General features: G+C 41.4%; 1 protein-coding gene across 8 annotated transcripts in view; it reads left to right on the top strand.

The window, feature by feature from the left end:
• Positions 1–14,476, top strand: part of LOC130708380 (contactin-associated protein like 5-4-like) — a 218,851-nt gene that overhangs the window by 160,458 nt on the left and 43,917 nt on the right. For all 8 annotated transcript variants that reach the window (XR_009008597.1, XR_009008596.1, XM_057548254.1 and 5 more), the window contains one exon: positions 8,917–9,110. Coding sequence is in view for 6 of the 8 variants with exons in the window: in XM_057548254.1 (XP_057404237.1) it covers positions 8,917–9,110 (194 nt within the window). In the remaining 2 variants the exon portion in view is untranslated. The remainder of the gene's footprint in view (positions 1–8,916; positions 9,111–14,476) is intronic.

Below are 14,476 nucleotides of genomic sequence, written 5' to 3'. Positions count from 1 at the left end.
AACAGAAAGTAGATGGAGACAAGCTGAACTGACTGGATGTTTTCTTTTCTCTTTGTAATTCTTCACCTTTCCCGTACCGAGACATTGATCATATTTCCTCACAACAGACTTATGTGTTGGTGGAGCCAGGAAAGATTTTGTCTAATGCTCCCAATACAATTGATGGCTGAGCATATTAGCAACAATTCTCAGCGTTAAGATATTTATTTCTCACTTTAGGAAGTACATTTACTAGTACAAGTTAATACTCCAGGTTTTAGCAGGAAATAAATACACATGATTCGATTAGCAGAAAATGCTTAGGCCTGGGCATCAGACACTAAATATTTTCTTATAACCTGGAACGTCTGATTATTTGGGCTCTGCAATATCCCAAATAAGCTGTGATGTAAAATTCACTGTTTTTTACAAAGAAATGTTAGAAAATGGAAAGAGTGAATAATAATTTAAAATATCTAGACGTATATCAACTCCTGATATACATCAGAATATTACTGAATACATCAAAAATGTTTGATGCAAATCTTATAATAATAAACTTGTCCCTCATATTTTTTTCATAAAATCGTAGTTCTCCAGTATTTCTATCTTTTATTCACAGGCTAGGTGCCTGGTAGAACTGGTCAGTATTCCCAAATACTAGTCTGAGCAATTCAGATGGCAATAAAAGGGCTTGCAAACCAGATTTTTATAAAGGCATATGAATGTACTGGGGACTTTTTGCCTCTGGATGTCAGATTTTTCATTCTGTTTATCTGTGCTTCCTAAAAGTTTTTAGACCTATTAGGGCCAAGACACATTCTTTTTCCGATTTTTCTTAACAAATGATCCTGCAGATGCAACTGTGGGTATTGAGTGCAGTGGACAGGCCAAATGTAATAGCATCCATGTAAAATACACCCATGTACTACAGCACAGAGCACTGTCTTGGTGACGATGCAACTTTATTAAATCACGGCATGATGGTAGCATGTGAGAGGAGAAGCCCCCAAATCCCAGGGTTCGTGCAGACCCTGCCGTACAGTTGTCACACAGAACTCATCTGCTCAGGTTTTCCCATGGTCCTTTTCAAGGTCTGGAGTCTCCAGGTTACCTCCATAGAACCTAAGATGCTAGATGAGACAAACCAGAACAAACCAAACGTGTTTTTCAGCGTTGTCAACAACCTTCAGGGAGGCAATGTTGTCATTTCTCTCTACCAAGTAGCCCAAATTATAGCACTACCCCCAGAATAAGGCAATCCTCAGTCTCTTTTGAATTCAGTGGACTCCTTTGAATGGGTGAGCATCTTCCAGGGATGCTCAGATTTCTTTGTTCCTGCTTCTTTCCAAGACAGTGTTTGGGTTTACAGAAGGGCTGGTGCCCTCATGGAGCTGGATGGTGGGGCTTCTCACGTTGGGACTCAGCTCCTTGCTGTCTGCTGAAGGGAGTTTGTCTGCTTTTAACGCTGAGGGTTACTTGGCACCTGCTCCTGAAGCCTGTGGCGGATTTACCTCTTGGTAAGACCGTGTTCCCAGGGAACAGGTCATTGTTCCTTCCGGGATCTTTGCGATGTCACTTCTTGCCTCCCTGAAGCCTGACCATGAGTCTCATTTGGTTTCCAGCCTGAGCAGCCTTGGTTACAGGTTTAATTTGCCTTTGCCAAGTTGACCTTCTGTTCAGATCCAGTCAGACTCTCATCTCATTTCTGTGCCCCCTTTTGATGGCCTGTGGGCAGTCTGGTTCACCATGCCAAGGGGAAAAAGTTCGTCAAATGGTTTTGTCCTGGCAGTTTAGTCCAGAAGTAACCTATCAATTCCACTCAGAGCTTGTTGGCCAGAGCTGGTCACATAGCCCCACCCAACCACCAGGGGGCGTGGAAATCGCAATCCTCCAAGTGCCTGGAAGGTAGAAGAAGGGAAATAGTTGGCAACCATTAGTGATGACTGCACAGCCCCCTACAAGGTGATCTCCCAAAATTCCAAATGGAAGCCAAGACAAAGCCCTTCCACAGCTTGCTTATTCCTCTCACTTTTCTGATCCCCCTGGGACTTCGTTCCTGAGCAAGGTGTCTGAATCACCCTCCCACCACCTTTTACCCTTCCTCCATTTCCTCTCTTTCCCACGATCGTCTGGGTTCCCATCTCTTCTTCCTGCCAAAGAGGGAGACATCACACGTCCTGTTTCCTATTTTCTTAGTTGGTCTTTGCCCTCCCTGGCTTCTCTAGGGCTTCATGGGATAATGATCACTGGCTAACAGGATTTACCGGAGAGGAATGAAAAACACAACAGTTTATCCTTGCAAAATTATGTCTGTGTTTATAATCTGCCCAGTAAGTATCTTATGGTGGCCACAATTTTGCCATAGTATTTTTCCAAGAGTAAGTACTGCCTATGACGTACTTGGCAACTTCCCAAAAGGTATGTGGAAGCCCTTCTAAGCACTATCCAAATTCAAAAATAGTTGTCTAGCAAATTCTACTCTGTTCTTTTCCAAAGTAATTCACTTTTATATCATGTATAATATACAGAAATGTTCATGAAAGTTATTTATTTAACAGTATGTATCCTTGACATACACCATGATGTCTTTGTTTACTCCACTTTTAACAAATATTATTGGCATCCCTATGGAGATATATTTTGTCCCATCACATATTGCTTTACTCATCCAATGCAATTGCATTACCTCTTGTAGGGATATTCCCTTTTTTTTGTTTGGAGTCACTGATGAAAGATGTACCAAGTGAGGTGACCTTCAATCCTGCCAAAGGGGTGAGGTTCAATTAGCAACCTTTCATGAGGCATCTGGGATCACTGATGATACATGGATCCTATGTTAAATCAAAGCACACAGGAGTCTTGAACTTCTGGTTTAACTTGTGGCACAGAGACTGGTCCAGGAAGACCACAGCCAGTGACAAAGGCTAATGGAATATCTCAGGGGACCCTGTGGTCAGCTACTCCCACCTTTGCTCTGAACATTAATGAGGAGCTTCTGGACTAGGGGCTGACTGGAAGATGGTATTTCAGGGGTTCCCTGTTCTCTCTGTCCTGTGATCCTTGCAGTAGACTCTTCCCTTGTTGCCACGTTTCCTCCAAGGAAATCCAGTGGAGCAGGCTTTTCTCCGACACAAAATAATGCCATACTTTGCTGGGGATGAATGCCTACACCCCAAAAAAATGCACCTTTGTCAGTAGTATTTACATTTTGTGATGCTTAGACCTCATCCTTTTTGCATTCTCATTTTACTACTCTATTTTGTATAGCAGCTCGTCTGTACATATCTCTTTTTATCCAAGGCTTCCACAGTGTGCTTACAAATTGTAATGAATTCAGCTACATAACATCACTAAAGAAAATGTAAGTTTTACCATCAATGGACTTTTTTTCCAAAGGCTTCTGGCTAACTGAGCAGTCAAGTATGGATGGATAGTTTAGTACTCATGGTTTTATTTCTAAGCATCTCACCCTTGCATTTCCTGACATGATCCTACACTGAATTTAATTAAAAAGAAAAAGGAGCTCTTGCCTTAAGAAGAGTAACGGTGTGTCCCTAGGAAGTGGTGGGGGCCTTGGAGCAGAACGCCTGGCCTCCTGCCCTTCTGGGCATCCTGGATTCCCCACTGTTCTCTACATATCAGAGGGAGATGCAGCTATTCTGAGTGGCCTCAAGAATGATCTGGAATCATATCTGTTCTGAATAACTCAGGGGGCCTCTGAAAGATGCACAATGATGCTTTTATAGAATTAGACCAGATCTCAGAGCTGCATCTCTCATAAACATGAAGATTTCACGGGAGATGCATGAATAAACTTGGTCATACATTTTATTCAGTCATGCATGAGGTATTTAGTGCATGTTCGGATGGTTTATAGGCTTGCTGGGCAATTCGTATTTTATTTCTAAGGTGAGAAATTAGCAAAATCATCTTATAGTCTTGTCAATACAGAACTTCAAACACATAAGAACTGCAAAGCCTGAGGTCAGTTCAGATCTGAATGCCTCTCTACTGTGTGTTTCTTTAATACTTGGTCAGGAGTGTCTATGAGAGAAGCAAAACAAAACACACAGTAGCAATGGATTTTTGTTTATTTTATGCAGAAAGAGCTGCAGTGATGAATGTTAATTGCCAAGGGCATTGAAAGTTGTCCCTCGGGACACTGCACACAGAACTTAAGGGAGTCACATGTGAACAGTCACACTGTGCTTTTTTTCTTTAATATCACTGGCATTTAATTTGAATCACAAATTAACAAGTATACACTTATTTTTTATTTAATTTTAAATTGTCTGTTTACAAAACCATTATAGGGTATGTCTGCATTTAGTACAGGAATCTGTTTTACAATTAGGCAGCTCTGTGTGATTTTTTTCATTATGGATGCACTTTTTGGAAAACTACCTGTTGTCTCCTGCTCAGGCTGCTAGCAGACTGCAGGAAGCACAGCAGAAAAGGAATCAGAGGTTACCTAGACAGGTCCAGAGGGAGGATTTCTGCATTTTTTTACATCCTGATAGCCAGAAATGGTATATGTAGATAGTTGGAATTGCTCCTTAAGAAATCAGAGCTGGAGCAAATGCTTAAATTTCCCTCAGCAATGTAGGCAGGGTTGTGACAAAAACACCAATATATAAATCCCAGAGATCTCTGAGTGGGATGGTCAGGGAGCATCCCCAGGGCCTGCCGCCCTATGGCCCCTTTTTCCTGGGAACATCTGTTACTCCTGCTTATCTCACCCTCTCCCCACTCACCCAGCCCCGCCTGGAATCTGGAATGAGTTTTCTGTGAATTAAGATGCATTTAAGTGAGGAAAGAAATACACAGAGCTTGATGAGCTCCCATTTGAGACAATGTAATGAAGATCTTGGAGGGAAACTTCCCTTGGTTACAATTTCAATTTAGCCATTTACTTGCTTGACATTTAGATGCCCTGGAGATAGGTTAGTCTGTTCACTTCAGATGATCCCACTTGACTTTGCTCCCTTCGGTATCTTTCTGCTCTGGACCTTGTTCCAACTTGAAGAAGGCATGAGCTATTCTCCTTTTCACCTCTGGGTAATTTCCACCTCTGGGTAATTTCCCCCTCTGCACAAAGCTGACACTCATTATGACAGTGCATGCCCCGTGGCCACCAGGGGCAGGGGTCATTTTCATCTTGATCAGTGACCAGAATAAATAAGGCCCTCGCTGAGAGTTTCCTGTTCAGCCTTTCCTCTCCCCAAAGACACAAGTCACTGCCTGTGTCTGAGCCAACGAAAGGTGGGGGAAACAATCACACAGGGATAACTAGAGACAGAAACCTTCCAATATATCTGCCAGTATATCAATATAAAAGACAAGTCTGGTATTGATAAGCAAACAATACTGAATAACTGACAAATCACAGGGATATGTTCTTAGAAGGGGTAGAGAATGAAAAGGGAGCTAAGCTTTAATAAAATACCCTCACCCGAACCTAAAATGATTGTTTTTTGCTTGTCTGCAAAGCAGAGACTGTAACACCCGTCCCACTTGCCGGGTGCATGGAGGAGTTGTGAGGTAGCACTTAGAGCATCTGGGAGGGTCCTGAACACATCACATGCTTGTGACAAGTTTTGGCTTTCCTCATTTTCTCTCCTTTATCTAGTATAAAGTGGCAGGTAACGGGCCATTCAGTAATGAAAAGACTGCAATGCCCCACACTCTGGATGTCACCCCTCTTTCACCATGACTGTCTCCCGTCTTGCGATCGTGTATGGGAGAGAAAGTATTGTGCTAGATGCTCTAACACAGCTTCTTGTTGAATTCTCATTGCAGCCCTAAAGCATACCTATCACACTTTGCTGGGAGGGATGTTTTGTGTTCAGTGTCCTAAGCTGTGGAACCTTGTTCTGTGCAAGTCAGACCCTCTGGACATGTTTTCCTTTGTATGAATTGTGACACTTTATTCAACTAAGGGGCTGAGGCAGGAGACAGGACGGTGACAATGGAAAAAGACAGTCTGTGGTGTGGTCAGGGGAAGAGCTGGGTGGGAGGGCAAGTGCCTTTCTTGTGGGTTCAGCACTGGTGACTCCAAAACAGTCATTGCAAATCCCTGGGCTCTGTTTCAGGGGGTGTTGGTTCCCAGGGGGAATTTACTGAAGATTTGCAACATTGAATAATGCAGGCTGATCAGTTTCAGAACCACCGCTCTGCAGCTAAGAGCTGGTGGGGCGGCTGTGCTCAAGCGTACCCACTTTAATGTTGTTTCAGTGTATTTTGTTTTGTTTTCCATTACAGAACAGTATCTCCCTTACCCGTCAGTAAAACTGTTCGGGGCTCCCTAACAGTCCTCAGGTTACATTTGTGCATTTCCCACTTTTTCCAGTCATTAGAAAAAAGGGCATCTACCCCAGTGGACTGCGTGCATGGGCGAATGCACAGTAATTCAGCATCATCACCCTACAGGGGTCTGGGGATTACACCGTGGCTGTGTTACCCAGCTGAAATGAATTGCTTTGCAGCACAGGGAATTCTGCAGTTTCATTACTTTATCAGAGTACCTACTTAATCAGATAGCTTAATTTGCATACCAGTAGCACCTTCTCACCACAGGTAAGGAATGTGAAATGTTCAAGGTTGATTACCTGCAGATGGTGAAGAGTGGTTGACAGAGACGTGGCTGCATCTGTGGGAGAGGCTGGTCCCAGGGCAGATGCTGGAAGCATGCTGACGCTTTTTACTCTGTTGCATTTCTGTACATGTGGTACCCGTGTTGATGATACTTCCCGCTTCAAGAGAGATTAAAGATGACAGAGAAAGATTGTGAAATGCAAAAAGAAGAAGTATCTTCAGTACATTCTTTACAACCTTGATACTAAGAATACAGGACATGTAGCAGTTTCTCAGAGATTGAAACTGATTCATATAAAACTTCAAATGTAGAACCTTTAAGTTAAAGTGTTCAGCTAAATGCCAACACCTAATTTCTGACTTCTTTTGGCAATTATTATAAAATTACAGGCAGTTGCAGAGTAATGTTACTTGGGACTGTTAGTTAACCCTCAGCTAGAACCCAGAAGGACTTATCATTCATCAAACGTTAGATGGGACCTTTGCACAAATCAGTAGAAGTAGCAGGTAGGTGTTGGGTGGTGATCAATCTTGTTATTAAAGACAAACAAAGACTGAAAACTATCACAGGTTGGAAGACACTAAGGAGACAAGGTGACTAAATGCAATGTGGGGTTCTGGCACAGAAAAAGGGAGTTAGTTAGTGGAAAAACTGGAGACATCAAAATAAAGTTTGTCGTTTTGTTACCATTGTACCAGTGTGAATAGCTTAGTTTTGATCAAAATACTATGGTGATGTCAGATATTAACATTAGGACACATTGAGTAAAAAGTAGACAGGAACTCCCTATCCCATCTTTGCAACTCGTTTGTAAATCTGAAATTATTTCAAAATAAAAAGTTTAATAATGCATTACAGAACAGCCAGAGTTGTGGCATGTTTAAGATGTGGATCAAAGGAAAAGACATTGTGCTTGTGGTTGAGAGGACATTTTGGAATTTTGGAATAAAGATTGCAGGAAATGAGGAAATCTTAGAAAGAATTTGAGTTTTAAAGAATTTGTAAGCTTTAAATTTTGCTAAGGGTTATACACGTAGTGCCGTTAGCGGAGGACATAGTGGAGCAACAGATGTGCTCACTTGCTAGTTTCACCTCCACACCCTGAGGTAAGCGCTCCACTTCCATTTTCCTTTGAGCTGTCTTGTAACCATGTCACACACCTCCTGACGTGTACTTGGTCGTAACAGCTTTTGTAAACAGGACATGGATGTTAATAATAGCCCCTAATAAAAAAGATAATAAATGTTGTCTAAAGTGTCAGACCTTATTATGAGAGCCTCAAATTAGATGTCAGGACGATGGGGAAATTTTTTTTTAAAGCTAGTTTTTTTGTGTTAAGGACTGTTTACATGACACTGTGTTTTCTAGACATGGATAATTAGCAAAATATCAGTTCCAGAATGCATTTCAAACCTGTTTCCCAATTTTTATATTGCATAATAATTTAAATTCAGAAAATTTAATATGACATCTAAATCCAAATTCAAAACTCATGTTTCTGTTAAACTAGAAGAACAAAATATATCAATAATACATTCACAGGTATCCCTAATTCTTCGGTGTCTCACAGGCACTGGAGAAAACAAAGCACAGTAATTTCCACTCTGCGTCTATTGTCTTGAATACCTGAGAAACTCCTCCCCATTCACTTCCTCTGGGTTCTCGCTCACCCTCCTTGCTGCCTTTTTAGAACTCTCCCTCCCTGCACAGAAATCACTTTCACCTCCACCCCTCCCATATTGCATTTCAAATTGTTCTTTGAAATGTCTGCTTCTCCTATGAGTCTGTAAGCACCATGAATGTAGGGCTATGCCATAGCCATCTTTGTTATCCCAACATTCAACATTGTACTTCCTCATGCTGGGAATCCACAATTAAGGTTTTCTAGCTTTATTTTCCAACAAAGGAAAGTTTGTTATTTTCCAACAAAGGAAAGTTTGCCCTTTGTTTATGTCCAACAAAGGGCAAGTCATGCATTGAAGCCAATAAAGACACTAGTTCCAAGCACTGATGTAATGGCATGGTGTTTAGTTGTCCACCTATTACATTAAGCAATTTCACTTAGCGGGACACCCCAATACCAGAGAGTCAGGGGTTATGAACTAAGAAACGAAACAATTAATATAGGCTTCATCCATTTACATTTAACTTGTATTTTTATTTTGTGTTTGTGTGTGTGTATGTGAGTGTGTTTGTATAATTCTGAGGCATTACATAATGCAGAATTTGAAACTATGATTTTCATAAATCTTATTTGTGACCCCATTCTTACAGGTTAATATAGATTTCAAAGATTTCTCTGTCTTTACTGATTTTCTTCTTTTTATTCCCACAAAAAGGAGCTGGTGGCTGGTCTCCCCTTGTGTCAAATAAATACCAGTGGCTGCAGATTGACCTTGGAGAAAGAATGGAGGTCACAGCTGTGGCCACCCAGGGAGGATACGGGAGCTCCGACTGGGTGACCAGCTACCTCCTGATGTTCAACGATGGCGGAAGGAACTGGAAGCAATATCGACGAGAGGAAAGCATCTGGGTATGTGCTTTATTGAAAAGCAGTCTGTCGGAGTATGAATTATGCCAGTTACTGCATGTTGCTGCCCATCTGTCAGATCAAGTATAGAAACAGAGCCTCCTAAGTTACTTGAAAATGTTTCCACTGAATGTAAGCCACATGTGACGTTCCAGAATACACCGTCCATGGCTAATTTATGAAATAAGTAAAACAATTTTATTTATTTTTTTTTTTTTTTAAAGGATTTTCTTATTTATTTATTTATTTATTTATTTTTGGCTGTGTTGGGTCTTCGGTTCGTGCGAGGGCTTTCTCCAGTTGCGGCAAGCGGGGGCCACTCTTCATCGCGGTGCGGGGACCGCCCTTCATCGCGGTGCGCGGGCCTTTCTCTATCGCGGCCCCTCCCGTCGCGGGGCACAGGCTCCAGACGCGCAGGCTCAGCAATTGTGGCTCACGGGCCCAGCTGCTCCGTGGCATGTGGGATCTTCCCAGACCAGGGCTCGAACCCGTGTCCCCTGCATTAGCAGGCAGATTCTCAACCACTGCGCCACCAGGGAAGCCCAAAACAATTTTATAATGTAGGGAAATATTGAAAATGTCTTCCCATTATTCCTTTAAATAGTGTGAAGTCTAAGGAATAAATAAGTCACATACAACTGATTTTATTTTTGTTTTATAACAAACACAATAGTTTATATTGCCTCAGCATTTTTAAATAAAGCGAATTCATTTTCTCTGTGCCCTCTGATAAACTGAAATTTCTGAAAGACCCTGAACATGTAAAAATAGATGTAATGGAGAGTCTCTCTGTGGAGGACTTGTTGAGGGATATGTTGAGTTCCTGCTCCAACAGGAACTTGGGCACCATGTGGCCCCTTGTAATTTATGGACAATAGATCCCTAGGATTCTTTGGAATCATAACTATTTTACATTAGTGACATAGTTCCTACTTCTGATTACATATCCATGCTTCTTTTAGAAGAATTAAATTTTGTTTGCTTAACTTTTTGAATATTAAAATTTATGTAATTTATTCTTTATTTAGCATTTCATATCTTTAAATCACAGTCTGCTCTGAATGAGAAGCTCTAAAAGTAGAGTGTTGTAAAGGTCTGCAGCAGGTTTGCAATTGGCTGATGGGGTGTGGCCTGAAGATTCATCAGGTGGAGAAGAAATTACTTTTTTCTTCTTATTAAAAATATAATTTAGATGGTTGCCAAGAGCCAGGGGAAGGGAGTAATGGACTGTAAGTGTTTTAATGGAGACAAAGTTTCAGTTTGAGAAGATGAAAAAGTTCTTGAGATGGAAGGTGGTGGTGTTTGCACAACAATGTGAATGTTAATGTCCAGAACTGTACACTTAAAAGTGGCTAAAATGCTAAACTTTTTGTTATGTATATCTTACCACAATAAAAAATACACAGTGTATCTTCCATTTAATTTAGGCTAAGAATGTTGTATAACTTAAAAAATTTTTTTTCTTAATTGTCAGAGTAAGAAGAAAATGGTCAGCTAAAAAGCCGTTATGTCTTAGCACATAGCTTATCTATAAAAGTAACAGGCAACAAAATGATACTATTCGTTGTGTAACAAACTGCCCTCATTTAAATTTCCTTAGAACTCTGTAACTTATTATAACTTAATAGATTGTGGTCTACTTAATTTCTTATCCCTGGAGCTTTTATTAGTTAGTCAATAAATGTTGATGCAAATTGAATCAAGAAAAACTAGTTAGTTGTCTAATACTAGATAAAAGAACAAAGTGGGAAGGGCTATGTGAGTGTTTTTAGGGCTGGCTGACCTAAGGTTTCCAAACAAGTAATTGCCATGTGTATGATCCGAAGCAGATATTAATGTTGTGCTTATTCTAAGAACACCAAGTCCAAAGCAGGGTTAAGGTCAATATTGCTTAAGTAAGTTAAAGCTTAATGAAACATCTACTTACATAGAGAACTTTTGTTCAAACTTAAATATTATTTTTCAAAATTAGTTAACTAATAGTTAATGCCTACTTATTCTTCATTGTATTAATTAAGGTTCATATTTTCGCCCCGCTCCAATCCCATTTGATTGAGCAACTCTAACAATTCTTGTTTTTAGTTAAGCAGGTTGGAGAGGAATCATATGTAAGCATCACCCTCTGCTGATTTCTTTAAAGGTCAGGCACCCTTGGGGAAGTAGGGTCAAGAATATAGTGGCATTATTAATCCTAGATCATGCAGGTGAGGACAGAAGTGGACCCCTCAATCCTATCCATCCTATCACACAATAAACATGGGTAAAGTGGCCTGCCTTACACTCCTGCTGAGCTTGCATCCCTCCCTGTGTCCCCAGCACTTCATGGTGCCTGGGGCCGAGCACGTTGGTAAATGTTTGCTGAATTAAAACGAATGAGTGGAATCTACGTTCTGGCAGGATGCCTTCCTTAGCTCCCTGCTCTGTGCTTCTCTGTAGCCCTTGGTCTCAACTTAGTGATCCTTGAAGCTCCAGTGGAGGTGTTTCTCCTCTCTTACATTTTGAGCTCCTTTAGGAAAAGGGCTCATCCTCACATCTTCTGCGTGCACCACCGTGGGTTAAGTGAATTCATCTCCTAATCTGGGCCCAACTATACACAACTGGCATTGACAGCAGTAAATCACACTAGTTGATGATTCTGACATTATACTCACAGTTTCTTTAAAAAGATTGGGCTGGTTTGGCTGCTTTCCAGACCCCTCACAAAATGTCAGCTGCTCTTAAAAATCAACCATACACCTTACCAGAGGTTCTACCCCTTCTTCACGTGGTTGTTTTAGATATGAATTGCTGATGTTAACTTGAGAATGAATTTAAGATTTTAAAAAATGTCCTTGAGATATTATACTCTTCATTAGTGACAGTAATATGTTTATTCGTGGTGCCATTTACTTAGTTTCCTATCGCTGCTGTAACACATTTTCATGGATTTAGTGACCTAATACAAGGCAGAGTTATTATGTCATAGTTCTGTAGGTCTAAAGTACAGTAGACCTGGCTGGGTTCTCTGCTTAAGGCATTTTTCCTGGAGGCTCTGGGGAAGACTTGTCCTTCAAGGTGTCTGGAGATTCCCAGAACCTTCCCCAGGTTCCATGATTTGCTGGGAGGATTCACAGGACCAGTGTGTAGTCATACAGCTATGATTTAGCACAGTGAAAGGACACAGAGCAAAATGAGCAAAGGAAGAGGGTGCTTGGGGTGAAGCCCAGAGGAAATCAGGCCCAGGTTTCTACAGTCCTCTCCCAGGGAAGTCATACGGGACTAGCTTAATCCCCCAGCAGTGAGTTATAGAAACCCACATGGAATATTACCAACCAGCTGAGCTCATGTACTGGGGGCTGGTCATATAGGCACCCTCTGCCTTGCATGTAACAAAATCCCAGACTCCCAGAAGGAAGGCAGGTATTGAGTATGAACCACAGTGTCTGAACAAACATTAGGCACAGTAAGCCACCTTTATCATTAGAGTCTTGGGAATGGGCCAGCCTTGCAAGCAGGCCTTTCCGAGGGCAGCAGTCAGGACTGCCCTCCTGATGCTTCTGCATACACACTCACGCACTTCCTTGTGGGTGTAGGACTGAGACACTGATCTCCTGTAGGTTGCCAGCTGGGGGCTGGTCTTTGCTCCTAGAGGTTTCCCACATCCCTTATGCTTTCTGTGTGGCCTGTTCTTGCAGCAGCGGGTCAAGTCCCTTTCATCTTTAAATTGCTCTTTGTTCTTGTTCTCCTTCTGCTTCACCTCTCTGATTTCCTCTTCTTCTAGCTGGAGAAAGTCCTCTACTTTAAGGGCACATGTGGTTAGACTGGATCGACTTGGGTAATCCAGGACAGTCTTCCTAACCATAATCCCATCTGCAGAGTCCCTTTTGCCATGCAAAGTAACATATTCACAGTTCCTTTCTTTAGGGCCTGGACATCTTTGAGGCCTTTCTGCCCACCCCACTGTATTTATACATCTCTGATTTTTTTTTCTTTCTGCATTTGGTATCCTTTCCTAGCAAACACATTTCTCATTGGATCTGAAGATGTTTTCCAGAGTCATATGAAGTCATGTTGCAGGGGTATCTGAGCACCTGCTCGCAGTTGGTGTGTCACAGGTGTCCCCCCTGAGAGGCTGCTGCCCCGCCATCACTAGTGTAGCTCTCACCCACAGCAGTGTCCCCAGCTTATGGTCTCGCTGATGCAACCTTGACCCCCAGCAAGAAAGACTGTGTATTGGCTTTCTTCTCAGGAAGCCTCCTTCTACTTTTATAAGAAAGTCCAAATCAAGCACTCCTTCTCTGGCCTTAAAAGTTTTGTGGATGTTCTCCCTGTCATAATTATTTTAAGTGACTTTTCTTGTTCTTCTGGGTCTATCTGCTGTCTGTGCTAACTTTGTCCACTAATACATGTTAAGTCTTTCCAAATTCCAAAAACTCTGAGAAAAAGGTCTATCCTAACTCCTTACTGAAAATGGACATGAGATGAGAATAAGACAAAAAGTCTTTACTTATGTTACTTTGGGCAAGTTGTCCATATGCTTTGCCACATGTCTGCCATGGAATATTAATTAATATGTGAAATGCAATGTATACCTCTCTAAATTCTCAAAATTATAAAATTGAGACATGGCTGGCCACAAAGTCTTTGACTAAAGGATTTGAGGACTGCAGGTCCAGTTACTGAAGGCTAGTTATCCAAATTGACTTTCTTAAAAAAAGAAATTATGTTCTTCACTGGTGATATGTTCCACTTTAATATTTTTTCTTAAGGAGTGACTGCTTCCATGGCTGAACTGGATTTCTATGTGAAAATAACCAAAAAAATTAAACAAATACTCAGATCTGTGAAATACATTCCAAAAGGGTTTTATTTAAATGGAAATATAGGCATGTGTCTTACATGACAGCAAAGGCATCACCAAGGGATGCAGTACATCTCAGGACATACAAACTCTTTTGATGTGCAGAGTAAATGTCCTCACTTGAAATGTAGTGGAAGAAGTATCACTGTTTGAACAAGTTTAGAAGGGGTGCATTTCCTATACGATGTGAACAATCATGGTTTATATCGGTCATTTAGTAAACCAGGTGGCTTGACCAAGCTTGGTGCTAAACGTCCATAGGACTTAGAAGATGAGTTTGCAACTTCAGCCCAACTAAATCAGGAAGTGGCCAGAGTCTTAGGACGCTGAGGATCATAGAACAGCATTGCAGTGAGCAGTGCAGCAGATCAGTGATCACTGACAGAGCTCACTAATGTTTATTTTCTACTGTTTCCCTGAGAATATGTCAGCCAGCACTTACATCAATCTACTGTGACTCTTAGATTCATTACAAGAATTTTGTGGGGCAGCCCTTGCGAACCAGGATTCTTACCTGCAAGCTAATGTG

The sequence above is a fragment of the Balaenoptera acutorostrata genome, chromosome 6, assembly GCF_949987535.1.
Source record: "Balaenoptera acutorostrata chromosome 6, mBalAcu1.1, whole genome shotgun sequence".
Classification (NCBI taxonomy): domain Eukaryota; kingdom Metazoa; phylum Chordata; class Mammalia; order Artiodactyla; family Balaenopteridae; genus Balaenoptera; species Balaenoptera acutorostrata.
The sequence above is the reverse complement of the archived record's forward strand: the minus strand, read 5'-3'. Positions and strand labels throughout refer to the sequence as shown.